Genomic DNA, 16830 nt, shown 5'->3' on the forward strand with positions numbered 1-16830 from the left:
ATGTTTGATTTGTAGAATGCATCAAGTAAGGTAACATTTTCCTCCATAAAGGAGAATGATTCCAAGCCTCTGAATGTTTCTAGATTTCAATTGTTGCGTTTTCAAACCAGAAAGCCAGGGTCTGTTCTTGTTCATGATTCACCAACCTGTTTTATCTCCAAATAATTGAATTAAAGAGTTCACCACAATTGGAAGCAAAAAGACCCAACAAGTGTAAAGATAATATATAGTCTACGAAATTAAGAACAAGAATTACTTCAAGCATAGAATCATCCATTCAATGGTGGTCAGTTTAAGTAAATGTGACACATAATCCCCCAAATTCAGTAGAAATAACCATATAACTTCTAATTTAAGTTGGCACATGTTGAATAGTTCCTTATTCTCACTTGCAAAGAAACAAAAACCAATTCAAATTTAAAAGCATAAAGAACCCAAAATGAACCACTGGAAATATATAAAAAACAAACAAACATATGGTTTCAGTTGATTCATGAAAATAGATGTATATAGATGACAACAAAGAAATCAAACTGGCCTCACCATTTCATCTAATGTCAATAAGGGAGGGGAGGCTACAAACTTCAAGGTTGAACATCAGAATGTGATATCCATTTCCTAAAATCAGCAAAGATTTCAAACTTCAGTTGTTGCTTCCAAGCTTTTCATTCCCTCTGCTTCCAGCTCCTTAACTGCCGTTATAAGACTTCGGGTGATTCCATTAAGGTACAAGCTGTTCTCCTTCATTTCATTGAGTAGCTTCTCGGCTGTTTGCCAATCCAAGACCTTTAAGCAAAGAGATTGGATCAGTTTATTGTATTCATCAACGTTAGGTTCGACCCCAAAATCTTTCATTTCAGCCAACATCTTCAAAGCCTTGTCAAACTGTTCAAGTTTGCAGTATCCACGAATTAGAGTGTGATAAGTCACTGGAGTCAGCTTTGTATGCTTTTTCTTGGCTTCTGATAATACTTCACAGGCTTGATCCATTTGGCCGCCGTTAGAATAACCACTCATCACAACAGTGTAGGCGTATACATCAGGTTTCAAACCCCTATCCTCCATCAATTTCATCACCTCCTTTGCTTTTTCCATATCTCCGACCTTCGAGTAGCCACCGACAACTGAATTAAAAACCGCATTTCCAGGAGGTGGGCCCTGTTCAATCATCTTCAGAAGAACCTTTTTCGCTTCATCAACATCCTTCGTCCTACAAAGACTACGAACAACAGTTGAGAACGGCTTGATAGCATATTTTCTTGCATCTCCCGAGAAGCCATCCAGCATCTCCAAAGCTAACTTCACTGTTTCATCCTTCTTACAGAGTGAACTGATCAAGAAATTAACAGAAGACTGAGGAAGATTCTTGTTTTTCCCCTCAGCTGATAAATAAACAGCATGGGCTTCCTTAGCCTTGTCCCCTTTACAAAGCCAGGATATAATCTTTCCCAATCGTTCATCATCAGGTAAGCTCCTTGCATCAAGCATCTTTTCACATACAGACCAAGCCCAATCATAAAAAGACCGTCGACACAGAGCTTCAATGGTGAAATAATAAGTTTCCTCATTCGGGGTACACCCAAAATCCGAGAATTTATCAAACACCTCCACAGCCGCCTTTCCTTTACCCAACTTGGAAAACAGAGCAACCAACTCATTAAGAACATCAACAGTCAAAACCTCATTATCTTTCTCCCCAATTTCCTTAACCAAATCCCATAAATCATACGCATTCTTCATTTTAATATCACTACAAATAACCTTAACAAGGGACTCGACAACAGAGGTAGTCACTTTCAACCCAGGTTTATTCGTTACCCATTTGAAAAACCTAAGCAGATTTTCACCCAAAATATATGGAGTCCGAAGAACTTTGACAACAAAATCTTCACGCAAATCCAAAGCCATAGCATTAAGACTCGACTCCAAAGACCCATCAACTTTACTTTGCAACAAAGACAACACATTTTCTAACTTGTTAGCATCAAGCTCATAATCTTGGGTTTCTTCTTCCATGTCGTTTTTGGAATCTCCAGGGACAAAACTGTCCATCCGGGTCTCATCACCGGTGAGACCCTCAAAAGAGGGGACTTGGGCGGCATTAGTTTCAATCCCAGCAATAAAATCCAACTCGGGATCCCCATTTTCTGCTAAACCGAGCGAGTCATCACTTGGATTAGCAGATGAATGGGAGAAAAAACGATGGAATGGCGAGAGTGATGTTTTAGGGAAGGAATTGAAAGGTTTACGAGTTTCAGATAGAACCTGGTTCATTTGGGAAGCACGGAATCCCCGTGCTACCAGCTGCGTGGACCTTGCCGCCATTGATCTCCACATCGTTTGCTCTGCGAACTTCCAAAACCCCTGTAAATAAAGCGTGCAGAACCCTAAAGAGCTTTCCTACTTTTGGTTTGGAAGTTATTTTATATATAACCCGAATTGCACATTGGATCTGGATCTAACAAAATAGCAGTATCCGAAAATGATTCTTTTATGATTATTAAAAGGTTTAAATTGGATTTGGCTCCTTAACTTATTCTCTTCTTTCAATTTGCTACTTGAATATCCAAACTCTCAAATTATCCATTGATTTAATACTTTTTTAGATAACATCGTTAACCACATGAAACTTGACATCCTTAAATTGTGACGCATTATAATAATATCATTATGATCTCATCCTCTTATTATAAATATATTATCCTTATAAGATACCTATAATCTTTTTAAATTCTATTTGCTCATCTAATCTACAATAATGTCCAACTGTAAATTAACAAACGTGAGGTGAATATGATTGTTAATTACATGGCAAAACTTGATGTTGGCCGACTAAATCTATTTGATTCTATCTTTAACTCCTTTGACATTTCACTTAAGAGAAAATAACCTCAGTGACCAAAAATCCCATATAATATATGATTTTAACCAACTTTTTCCCGATTTGCCAAAATGACCAACAAAATCGCAATGCGATCGCTAATTCGCAACGCGACCTCCATTATCGCAAATCAGTTTCCAGATTCGCAACGCGATTATGACTATCGCAATGCGATTTTCCAATTTCGCGTTGCGATTTCCCAATTCGCAATGCGAATAAGTAAATCGCAATGCGATACTGACTATCGCAATGCGAATTTGGAAAATCGCAATGCGAATTTGGAAAATCGCAATGCGAATTTGGAAAATCGCAACGCGGTACTGACTATCGCAACGCGATAATACAAAATCGCAACGCGATACTGACTTTCGCAACTCGATACTTAATTTCGCAACTAAATACTGACTTTCGCAACGAGATAATACATAATCGCAATGCGATTTTCAAAGCGCCATTAGTATCGCAAAGCGTATTTTATTTTCAAATTCCAAACATGAATATTAATATATTGGAACACTGAACCGTTCACAGTATATCTCGTAATCACAACTCATAACCTAAAACCTAAAATCACAACTCAGTCCCATCTCTATCTCTCACTCTCTCACCCATCTCCGACGAAATCCGTCCCCATCTCCGGCGAAATCCGTCTATCTCCATCTCTCAGAGCCACCCTCACAATCAGAAATGGAAAATCAACCAAATCAACCACTGAGGGTTAGTTTTTTTTAATTATTTTCTTTTTGAAATTTTTGCATTATTATTAGGTTTTTCATATTGAAATTGATGATAAGTTTACTGGTAATTTCAATAATAGATTAACCATTTCACTTAGATTGCTTATTAAATCAACCGAGAATCGCAACGCGAAATGAAAATCGCAACGACAAAATCGCAACGCGATTTTATTCTCTCGTTGCGATAGTCAAATTCGCGTTGCGATTTTCATTTTCGTGTTGCGATTTTCATTTTCAGAAACTATTCTTCTTCTGCAAATTGAAACTTGAATGAATTGCATTACTTCAACCAAAAAACAAAGACAAATAAGTAATTCACAGTGTTGCAAAATTAAGTTTGAAGAATAAACTACTACTCTTTATGTTTATTATTGTTTTTGGTATATCTTCACAGTGTAGTTTTTGGTATATCTAACTTAGGATGTTTATTGTTTTTGTAGAACTTTTATTCGGCTCAATTGACCTTAAGAAATAAAGTCAGCCTGGCCAAAACAATTGCGTCGAAGCTTTCACCTGCACAAAGAAAAATGTTTGAGGATACTTGCTTTGGGCCATGGCTGGAAGTATAATATCCCGGTGGAGATGCGATGTTGACACACCTGTTTCTTCAAACCATGACTAGGGATCTACCAGATACTATACAACGTCGTGATGAAGAGATATGGTTTGATTTTCCACCGGCGTATATGTGTTTTGGGCGGGAGAAGTTTTGCTTAATCACCGTATATGCGATTTTCATTTTCGTGTTGCGATTTTCATTTTCAGAAACTATTCTTCTTCTGCAAATTGAAACTTGAATGAATTGCATTACTTCAACCAAAAAACAAAGACAAATAAGTAATTCACAGTGTTGCAAATTTAAGTTTGAAGAATAAACTACTACTCTTTATGTTTATTATTGTTTTTGGTATATCTTCACAGTGTAGTTTTTGGTATATCTAACTTAGTATGTTTATTGTTTTTGTAGAACTTTTATTCGGCTCAATTGACCTTAAGAAATAAAGTCAGCCTGGCCAAAACAATTGCGTCGAAGCTTTCACCTGCACAAAGAAAAATGTTTGAGGATACTTGCTTTGGGCCATGGCTGAAAGTACAATATCCCGGTGGAGATGCGATGTTGACACACCTGTTTCTTCAAACCATGACTAGGGATCTACCAGATACTATACAACGTCGTGATGAAGAGATATGGTTTGATTTTCCACCGGCGTATATGTGTTTTGGGCAGGAGAAGTTTTGCTTAATCACCGGTCTACGCTTCGGACACGATGATGTAGGTCGGTACACTAGACACATTACCCACCCATCATGGTTATCTCGGGTTTTTCCTGAGCTGGAGAGGCCGAATCTACATGTGGAAGACCTGACGATATTATTGAATAAGAAAGATGGTTTTACTCAGATGGATGACGTCGATGTTGTCCGAGTATGCCTTCTAATACTTTTGCATACCGGCTTTTTATGCAGAGAGGCCAGACAACCTATTCTGAATGATCTAATCAAATTGGTAGAAGACCTAAATGCGTGGAACCTGTTTCCATGGGGCTCGTATTTATGGAAAGCTATATGGAATAAGTTATCGTCTGCCTTGGATGATCGAAAAAGTTTGTATGGCGATGGTTCCAAATACACTTTGACATGCTTTATTTGGGCCTTTAAGGTAAGAATTTTTATATAATGTTTCCAAAATTATAAGTAATTATTTAACAATTACTAATGTTTGTTATTATATTGTTTGTAGATTTGGATATTTGAGGCCTTTCCCGCCATTAAGACATATGCAATAAAAACTTCAAATGATATTCCCAGGGCTATTTCCTGGAAGAGGAAACAGACCTTGCAATGGGAAGATTTACTACGGTATACGACAATAAATAATGTAAGTTAACATAAATACTACCATATGTTTATAAACAAGTTATTACTAGTAAGCGTTTTTTTGATGGCACGGATGATGAACAGCCTCCACTTCGGGAGCCATCACCTCACCCAGAGCTATCACCTCACCCAGAGCCATCACCTGATCGACCCGACTATACACCTCCACAATGACAGCCATCACCTATTCTATCACATCATCGAGCCTCTTCTCCACCATTACCGCAAGATAGGCGACCAGCAAAGATGCCACGACGTTTATCTCCCTGTTCTCCACCTCCACCTCCACGGGATGAGTTAGGAGAGTTACGTGATGAGGTCAATGCCTTGCGTGAGGAGGTCGATACTTTACGCAAAGACGATGGTGTATGGCGTGTTGAGGTGTCTACTTTACGCGGTGAGGTAGCCGCTCTACGTGAGATGGTAGCATCGTTGCAGAATGAGGTTCATACTCTACGCAACGAGGTAAGTTTAAGATTTTCATATTTAACTTGATGATAAATTTACTCGTAATTTCACTTAGATTAACCATTTCACTTAGATTGCTTAATAAATTCATTCGGTTGCTGCCAATACTGCTAAACTGTTTTTGTTAGTATTTGTTTTTGATTTTGTTTTTGTCTTTTGGTTGAAGTAATACAATCCATTCAAGTTTCAATTTGCAGAAGAAGAATAGTTTACTTTCGCAACACGAAACTTACTTTCGCAACGCGGAAATAATGCGATTTGTGTTTCGCGTTGCGATTTTCATTTCGCATTGCGATAGCCATTTCCGCGTTGCGAAAGTAAGTTTCGTGTTGCGAAAGTAAACTATTATTCTTCTTGAATGTTTATATATGTTATCCTTTTAAATGTTTATATAAGTGCTTACTTCTGGAATGTTATCTTATGCATTTTGTGAACTATGATAGAATAATGACTTGGGTGAATACAATGCAAGTTTGAAACATATTTGTCTTTGATTAATATCATGTCTGTTTATTTACTGATTTATGTATTAATTTTTGTTAGCGGCTCGATAAGGTGGATGCTTTACGTCGGGTTTTCCTTGCTCGATGGAGTTCACGCATCAGACGGCGTGCACGTGCTATTATGTCTCCGTTCACCCCAATGGTGCGAAGACTCCGCAAGAGGAAGCCCGACTCACCTGTCATTCCTCAACAGTCCCCTCCAATCATTCAAGAGGCCCCTATCATCCCTCAAGAGTCCCCCCCACCGTTCAAGAGGCCACTGTCATCGTTGAAGAGGTCCCTCCCACCATTCCAGAGCCCGATTCACATGGGGTAATATATCGAATTATTTAGAAACCCCCACTGTTGCCGGACATGATGGATGAGAGTTGGCTCTCGTATGAGTTACCGGCTAGTACCCTTCCGGTATCTGAAGTGGAGAGGAGACAACTACCGGAAACAATTCTGGATAATACCCTTTGGGCTAAGACCGCAGTTGATTTTTATCTACATGAGCGGAGCCAAGGGTATTACACTGACATAAGCAAACTCAACGATGAGATGTATTTGTTGCTTAATCGGTCTTGGTGGGGTGTGTTATTAGGGGTTGAAGACAGTGGCTATTTCGATGGGGAGGTAAGTCTTATATTTGACTTATATATGATTTTGATTAATTTTTTTTAAAAATTAATGTAATTCACTAATATGTCTTTTTTTTGTAAAACAACATATCGATGCGTGGGTGTCACGTCTTCTAATAATATGGAAGCTTAGGAAAAATAAAAAAAATTCGCGATATACAATAATGCCGGCGGATTTTCACGCAGTTCACTTGAAGAATCAACGAGATGAATCATTTTCGTTAGGCAACAGACAAGCTAAACTTTATCCTGCATGGTGGGAGGTCGATAAGGTCAGTGTTTATTTTTTAAATTTTTTAAAGGTGTTCATAAATAAGTGCGCAAATAAATGAATTATTACTTATGATTGCAGGTGTTTATCCCTGTTTTAGAATGTCATCATTGGCTTCTCGTCCAACTTCAGCTCCCATCCCTGAAGATAATAGTATATGACAGCATGATAAATTACATATCACTGTCTGATTTGAGAGATATTATCAAGGGATGAAGCTCTCATTTGGCTAAATTCTTGGATGGGATTAATTATTGGACTCATTCTGGACACAAGAAGCCAAAGAAGTTCAATGTCACAATTGTCAGAGATGAGACCGTGCCACAACAATCGTCGGGAGCCAGAGGGGATTGTGGTCCTCTCGTATGCATGTGCTTGGCGCGTTTGACGACGGGAAGCACAGAGTTTCTACCTCCCAACAATAGAGATAGAGCTGCAGTAGGCTTGTGGTTTCGGCATTATATGGCTATAGCGATATATTCTAGACGCTGCCTACCTGCATCCGCGTTATGAAAGTATCCATTGTTAATTGGTAAGTCAAATGCAAGTTTTGTTAACATATATACTCCTTTTGGTGGTTAAGTACCTATAATTCAATAATTTGCTGTTTGTAGGTTTTAGATGTGTAGGAAGTCTTGTTTGAGCAAATTTTTGGTTTTTGCAGGTTAATCCTTAAGTGAGCTGCGTGAAATGGATGTACGGGTGCAAAAGTTGATTCATTGATTCAATAATTGATGAGGAAATAAGAATTATTATTATTATTTGATTGTTTAATTGATTTGTAAATGTTGATTTGTTTAATTGGTGTGTACATAATTCTTATTTGTGCTTGTTTAATTGATTGAAATGTAATAGTTGATTTGTTAATTTTCAATCTGCATTATGTTGAAGGCAAAACAGACTATCGCAACACAAAACTGACTATCGCAACGAGAAAATCGCAATTCGAAATGAAAATCGCAATGCGAAATGAAAATTGCAACGAGAAAATCGCAATGCGATTTTCTAGTTGCAATAGCCATTTTCGCGTTGCGATTTTTCATTTCAAATTGCGATAGCCATTTTCGCGTTGCGATAGCCATTTTCACGTTGCGATTTCCCCGTTGCGATAGTCAAATGAATGTCTAATAAGTGATAACAACTGAACAGATCATAGCAATGTTCAAACTCAAGTTACTAATACATGCCTAACTGAAAATGTTAAAAGTGCACACATAAAATACACATAATACAACATTTGCATTTAAAAATCACCTAAGTTAACAGTCCCAAAAGGTAAAGCCGGTTGTGATTGGGATTTTGAAGATGATTGCGATTTTCAGAATCTCGTTGCGAAAGTCAGAATTGCGTTGCGATTTTGTATTATCTCGTTGTGATAGTCAGTATCGCATTGCGATTTTCCAAATTCGCATTGCGATTTACTTATTCGCATTGAGAATTAGGAAAATCGCAACGCGATACTTACTTTCGCAACGAGATAATACAGAATCGCAATGCGATTTTCAAAGTTCACAATAGGTTTTAGTTTCGCAACACAAATTTTTTGTGTATATATCTACGCAGAAGCAATAACTCATAACCTAAATCCCTAAATCGTAACTCATTCCATCTCCATCTATCACTCTCTCCGGCGACATCCGTTCCTACATCCGGCAACAGGTCTTAGTTTCGCAGCTCGTTTGTTTAGTAAATTAATTTACAACCATGAAATCATCTAATATTGATCATGTTTGGATAGATTTGTGTTTTGGAGGGTCATGGGAGAATGTTCATGGTGTTTTACAATATATGCCTTTACCCATGAATCTTCAACTAAAAATGTCATTAAAAAAGTTAACTTATGAAACTCTAATGTTACGTGTTTCAAAGAAATTGAATTTAGATCCCCTAAGTGGATTTAGGCTATCTTATTAGAGAAATGGTAAAGTTTATTTGTTAACCGACAATGAAGATGTTGAACGATTCATTGCTTACATTAGTGTTTCAAGTGATGATGTTACATTGTATGTTGTTGAACCTAGAAGTAGTATTGTTGGGTCAGTAGCGGGTAGTAATCAACTAAGTTTTTCTCAAAACCCACAACCTTTCTCTAATCCAAATCCCAATCAACTTTCAGCACCAAATTTCGGTTTTCGTATTGACCAATTAGACAATGATGAGCCAATAGAAAAAATTGTGAGTACTAGTCAGTATTCAAAATTTGATCTTGGTCAATACCCGGACTTTGATATTGGTCAATACTCGGATTTTGATGATGTTTCATAAGAAGAAACAGACCCTGCGTGTAATGATTTTGATATTGTTCAATACCCGAATTTTGATGATGAAACAACTGTTGCCGAGGAAGATGTTGTTGATGATAATGAGGAGGAAGTTACGACTGTGAATGAACATGTTGAACATCCATTCTGTAATTCATATAATCCTGAAGAAGAAAAAGAAGAAGAAAAAGTCCCCGAAGAAAAGAAAATGCCACGGGAGTATAATTGTAATATGCCAGAATTACTTCAGATACCGGAAGAAGAGTTGGTAAAGAAAGCAGTTGATTGTTACACAAAAGTTATTCGTATCAAGAAAGATGATTGTTTTGATACAAAGGAAGACTTGAAGATAGCTTTGTATACGAAATGTGTGGATGATGGCTATCAACTAAAAGTTAACAAATCAAGCAAAGATCGTTTCGAAACAAGGTGTATGATTGACAAAAACTGTACGTGGCGTATGATTGCAAAGAGGATAAAAGATTGTGAAATGTTTCAAGTTAGGACTTTTATTGATAAACATACATGTTCAAGAACCCAAGTTTTTCCTCACCATAGACAGGCAAACAAAAAGGTGTTGGCTGGTTTTCTGGCTGAGTTAATGTTTTTGAATGGCAGGGTATATCGGGGACATGAAATTATGACTGACATGAATGCTCGGTTCAAGATTAGTATATCATATTCTCAAGCTTGGAGAGCCAAATGTTATGCATTGGAATTGTTGAGGGGGTCGCCAGAAGCATCGTTTGCCCAACTGCCGGCTTATTGTCACAATTTAAAGCTAAAAAATCCTGGGTCGGTAACTCATATCAAAACAGATAGAGATGGACGCTTTGAGTTGCTGTTTATTGCCATTGGTGCTGCGGTTAGTAAATCAATATAATTCTGTTGACTCGTTTTTGTTAGTTACATGCATTTCACATTTAAATGATTATATTTCTTGTGTATATTATTTTGTAGATTCGTTCGTTTATTACTTGCATGCGCCCAGTTATTATAGTTGACGGAGCACATTTGAAAGGTCGATACCTTGGAGTAAACTTATTAGCAGTAGCCATGGATGCTAATAATGGGATATTGCCAATAGCTTACGGGGTTGGCAAATCTGAAACCTCTGATTCATGGACATGGTTTATGGGGCATCTTAGGGATTGCATAGGTCCTATTAGCAATCTGACAATCATATCTGATAGGGCAAACTCAATTGACAACGCTGTTAGAAGGTGTTTCCCAGATGCTTTTCATGGACTTTGTGGTGTTCATTTGTATAGAAATCTAAAATCAAGGTCTGCTGGTATAAAAAAGCACAAATGGACATACTGGAAGACTGTAAAAGCTTATCGGGAAGTGGATTTCAATAAGCATATAAACTGTTTAAGACGTGTTTTGCCTCAGTGTGCTCAAACACTAGAAGATGTCGGGTTTGAAAGATGGTCAAGAGTACATCAACTTGGAGCAAGATATGGTTTCATGACGTCTAATAGTGCAGAATCAATCAACGCTCTAAGTCGTCATTCCCGGAAATTACCCATTACTATGTTAATGGAGTTTTTTCGAGCCTCTATTCAATAGTGGTACTACAAGAAAAGAAACCATGCAGGTATTATTTCTTTGAATTCGTAACTTATCATATATTTTACTAGGTATTATTTATTTAAATTTACAGGAACATTGGAACATCGTGTTACACAATAGACTGAAAAAAGATAACGAAACGTGTTGTGAAGTCAACGTCATGGAGAGTTAAACCATGTTCAAACACTTTGTTTGAAGTACTGGATAATAACTTAAATGGGCTTGTCGATCTAAATGTAAGGACGTGTAGTTGTATGAAATGGCAAACATCTGGTTATCCGTGTGGCCATGTTATAAAAGTTGCTCTTCATCTAAACCAAGATGATTCAAGCACATACGCTATGGATTGCTACACTACAGAAGTATATCGACAGACTTATGCCGAGATTGTCTACCCTATTCCACATCCTTCTGAGTGGGACATACCAGATGACTTACAAACAGTTTTGCCACTAGCCATGGACAGAAGGCTACCTGGCCGACCAAAAAGTCACGATCGTATACCGTCTAGGGTGAAGAGAAGAAGAGATCGACATGTAGTCGGTACAAGGAAAGTGGTCATACAAGGTTGACATGTGGATCACCAGTGCCATCACAATCATTTTTCCTCTACCAAAATATGGATCATCATCAAAATCCAAAGCTCATATGGTGTCAAGAAAAGGCAATCAAAATCGCAATCATCTTTAAAATCCCAATCACAACTGGCTTCACCTTTTGGGACTGTTAACTTAGGTGATTTTTAAATGCAAACGTTGTATTATGTAGATTTTATGTGTGAAATTTTAACATTTTCAGTTAGGCATGTATTAGTAACTTGAGTTTGAAAATTGCTATGATCTGTTCAGTTGTTATCACTTAATAGGCAATCATCTTAATGTCTATCGCAACGCGGAAATTACTATCGCAATGCGATAGTACTTTTTGCCTTCAACATAATGCAGATTGAAATCAACAAAATCAACCATTACATTTCAATCAATTAAACAAGTACAAATAAGAATTATGTTAACATCAATTAAACAAATCAACTTTTACAAATCACCTTTTACAAATCAATTAAACAATAAAAAAATAAGCAATAATTCTTATTTCCTCATCTACTATTGAATCAACTTTTGCAGCCATATATCATTTTCACGCAGCTCACTTCTGAGATTAACCTGCATAAACCAAACATTTGCTCAAACAACACTTTCTACACATCTAAAACCTACAAACAGCAAATTATTGAATTCTAGGTACTTAACCAAACATTTTCAAACCACAAGCCTATAAACATACCAATTGTTTATGGACATTTTTATAATGCGGATGCAGGTAGGCAGCGTCTCGTATATATCGATCTAGCCATATAATGCCGAAACCACAAGCCTACTACAACTTTATCTCTATCGGTGGGAGGTAGATACTTTATACTTCCTGTGATCAAACGGTCCAACGCCAAGCATACGAGAGGACCACAATCCCCTCTGGGTCCTTTCGTTTGTTGTGGTGCGGTCTCATCTCTGCTAACTGTAATATTGAGCTTCTTTGGCTTCTTGTTTCCAGAACGAGTCTAATAATTTATCGCATCCAAGAATTTAGCCAAATAAGAGCTCCATCCCTTAATAATATCTCTTAAATCAGCCAATGATATGTAATTTATCATGTTGTCATATACTATTGCCTTAAGGGATGTGATCTGAAGCTCGACGAGAAGCCAATGTTTACGTTCCAAAACAGGGATAAACACCTGCAATCATAAGTAATAATTCATTCATTTGCACACTTATTTATGAATACCTTTAAACTCAATCTAAAATAAACACTAACCTTATCGACCTCCTACCATGCAGGATAAAGTTTAGCTTGTCCATTGCCCAACGCAAATGATTCATCTCGTTGATTCTTCAAGTGAACGGCGTTAAAAGACGTCGGCATAACTGTATATCGTGTATTTCTTTTATTTTCCTTAAGTTTCCTAATTATTAGAAGACGTAACACCCATGCATCGATATGCTGTTTTACAAAAAAAGACATATATTAGTAACTTACATAAATTTAAAAAAATAATCAAATTAAAATATAAGAAAAATATAAGATTTACTCCTCCATCGAAATAGCCATTGTCTTCGACCCCTAATAATACGCCCCACCAAGACCGATCAAGCAACAAATAGATATCATCGTTGAGCTTGCATATGTTAGTGAAACACCCCTGGCTCCGCTCATGTAGATAAAAATCAACTGCGGTCTTAGCCCAAAGGGTGTTATCCAGAATTGTGTCCGGTAGTTGTTTCCTCTCCACTTCAGATACTGGTATGGTACTGGCCGGTAACTCATACGAGAGCCAACTTGATTCCATCATGTCCGGCACGTTAGAGGGTTTCTCAAGAATCCTACATATGACGCCATGTGAATCGGGCTCTTGAATGGTGGGAGAGACCTCTTCAACGATGACAGTGGCCTCTTGAACGGTAGGAGGGGACTCTCGAGGAATGATAGGGGCCTCTTCAACGATAGGAGTGGACTCTTGAGGGATGACAGGCGAGTCGGGCTTCTTCTTGCGGTGTCTTCGCACTATTGGGGTATACGGAGACTTAATAGCACGTGCACGCCGTCTGATGCGTGAACTCTGTCGTGCAAGAAAAACCCGACGTAAAGCATCCACCTTATCGGTCCGCTAAATAATTAAATACAAATATCAGTAAATAAACAGACATGATATTTAAATAGTGAAAACAAAGACAAATATATTTCCAACTTTCAACCAAAAGACAAAACAAAGACAAATACTAACTTCACAGTGTTAAAGAATACACAGTTTAACAGAATTGGCAGCAACTGAATAAATTTACTTCAACCAAAAGACAAAACAAAAAGACAAATACTAACTTCACAGTGTTAATAAACAGTTTAGCAGTATTGGCAGCAACCGAATAAATTTACTAAGCAATCTAAGTGAAATGATTAATTTAAGTGAAATTACGAGTAAATTTATCATCAAGTCAAATATGGAAAATCTTAAACTTACCTCGTTGCGTAGAGTATGAACCTCATTCTGTAACAATACTACCATCTCACGTAGAGCGACAACCTCACCACGTAAAGTAGACACATCCATACGCCATGCACCATCGTTATCGCGTAGAGTACCGATCTCCTCACGCAAGGCATTGACCTCCACACGCCATGCACCATCGTTATCGCGTAGAGTACCGATCTCCTCACGCAAGGCATTGGCCTCATCACGTAACTCCCTTGACTCATCCCGTGGAGGTGGAGAATAGGGAGATAGAAGTCGTGGCATCTTTGCCGGTCGCCTATCATGAGGTGATGGTGGAGAAGAGGCTCGATGATGTGACGGGATAGGTGATGGCTCTCGTTATAGAGGTGTATAGTCGGGTCGATCAGGTGATGGCTCTAGGTGAGGTGATGGCTCTCGAAGTGGAGGAAGTGGATGCTGCTCATCATTCGTGCCATCAAGAAAACGCTGACTAGCTTGCCACCAATCAGTGGCAAGCTCAGTCTCCGTGGGTGTCAGTCTCATTAATGGAATGTTGGCCTCCTAAAAATATAAAAACTCAAACAAAGTTAAACGTCTACTATTAATAACTTGTTTATATGATAGTATTTGTGTTAACTTACATTATTTATTGTCGCATATGGTATTAAGTCTTCCCAATCCAACAGACGTTTCCTCTTCCAGGAAATAGCCCTGGAAATATCATTTGAAGTTTTTATTGCATATGTCTTCATGGCGGGAAAGGCCTCGAATATCCAAATCTACAAACAATATAATAACAAACATTAGTAATTGTTAAATAATTAATTATAATTTTGAAAACATTATATAGAAATTCTTACCTTAAAGGCCCAAACAAAGCCTGACAAAGTGTATTTCGACCCATCGCCCCGCAAACTTTTGCGGTCATCAAAGGCAGACGACAACTTAGTCCAGGTAGCTTTCCATATATACGAACCCCACGGAAACAGATTCCATGCATTTAGGTCCTCTACCAATAATATTAGCTCCTGAGGAATAGGTTGTCTGGCCTCTTTGCCTAAAAAGCCGGCATACAAAAGTAGTAGAAGGCATACTCGGACAACATCGACGTCATTCATCCGAGTAAAACCATCTTTCTTATTAAACAATTTCTTCATGTCGTCGACGTGTAAGTTCGGCTTCTCTATTGACTCATCAGGAAAAACCCTGGATAACCATGATGGGCGGGTGATATGACGAGTGTACCGGCCTACATTATCGTGTCCGAATCGTAGACCAGTGATTAAGCAGAACTCCTTCCGCCCAAAACAAGTATACGCCGGTGGAAAATGAAACCATATCTCTTCCTCACCACGTTGTATACTGTCGGGTAGATCGCTAGTCATGGTCTGAAGCCACAAATGGGTCAAATTAGCATCTCCACCCGGATGCTGTACTCTCAGCCATGGCCCGAAGCAGGTTTCCTCAAACAATTTTCTTTGTGCAGGTGAAAGCTTCGAAGCAATTGTAGTGGCTAGGCTAACTTTATTCCTTAATGTCAATGAAGCCGAAAAAAAATTCTACAAAAACAATAAACATACCAAGTTAGATATACCAAAAACTACACTGTCAAGATATAACAAAAACAATAAACATAAATAGTAGTTTATTCTTGAAACTAAAATTTGCAACACTGTTTTGTATTTTGGTTGAAATGAAAATCGCAACGAGATAATGAGAATCGCAACGCGGAAATGACTATCGCAACGAGAGAATCGCAACGCGAAATGACTATCGCAACGATAGAATCGCAACGCAAAATGAAAATCGCAATGCGATTTTGGTTTCGCGTTGCGATTCTCTCGTTGCGATAGTTATTTCCGCGTTGCGATTTTCATTCTCGAAACTATTATTCTTCTGCATTACTTCAACCAAAAGACAAAAAAAAGACAAATACTAACTTCACAGGCTAAACAGTTTAGCAGTATTGGCAACAATCGAATGAATTTAATAAGAAAATGGTTAATCTATTATTGAAATTACCAGTAAACTTATCATCAATATCAATATGAAAAACCTAAAATAATGCAAAAATTTCAAAAAAAAAAAAAAAACTAACCCTCGGTGGTTGATTTTCCATTTCTGAATGATTGTGAGGGATTTTTGACTGTGAATGGTTGTGAGGTATTTCGCCGGCGATGGGGACGGAAATCTTCGGAGATGGGGACGGATTTTGCCGTAGAGAGTGAGAGATGGAGATGGGATTGAGTGTTGTGATTTTAGGTTTGAGGTTATGAGTTGCGATTACTGTAGACGGTTCAGTTTCCGATTTATTAAGAAAAAATTCGTGTTTGGAATTTGAAAAAAAATACGCGTTAATACGAATGGCGCTATGTAAATCGCATTGCGATAGTAAGATTCGCATTGCGATTTACGTATTCGCATTGCGATTTTCCTAATTCGCATTGCGATTTACTTAATCGCGTTGCGATTTACGTATTCGCATTGCGAATTATGAAAATCGCATCGCGAATACGTAAATCGCAATGCGAATTAGGAAAATTGCATTGCGATAGTCAGTATCGCATTGCGATTTTCCAAATTCTCATTGCGATTTACTTATTCACATTGCGAATTGGGAAAATCGCAACGCGAAATTGGAAAATCA

The 16830-nt window shown here is 37.9% G+C and overlaps 1 protein-coding gene across 1 annotated transcript; it reads right to left on the bottom strand.

Annotated features, from left to right (window-relative positions):
* Positions 1-433: 433 nt before the first annotated feature.
* Positions 434-2385, bottom strand: LOC120117502 (pentatricopeptide repeat-containing protein At3g02650, mitochondrial-like). The gene has a single exon (XM_039137771.1). The coding sequence runs from the start codon at positions 2335-2337 to the stop codon at positions 637-639; it is 1701 nt and encodes a 566-aa protein (XP_038993702.1). The 5' UTR covers positions 2338-2385; the 3' UTR covers positions 434-636.
* Positions 2386-16830: the final 14445 nt, after the last annotated feature.

The sequence above is a fragment of the Hibiscus syriacus genome, unplaced genomic scaffold (assembly GCF_006381635.1).
Source record: "Hibiscus syriacus cultivar Baekdansim isolate YM2019G1 unplaced genomic scaffold, ASM638163v2 tig00110320_pilon, whole genome shotgun sequence".
Taxonomy (NCBI): domain Eukaryota; kingdom Viridiplantae; phylum Streptophyta; class Magnoliopsida; order Malvales; family Malvaceae; genus Hibiscus; species Hibiscus syriacus.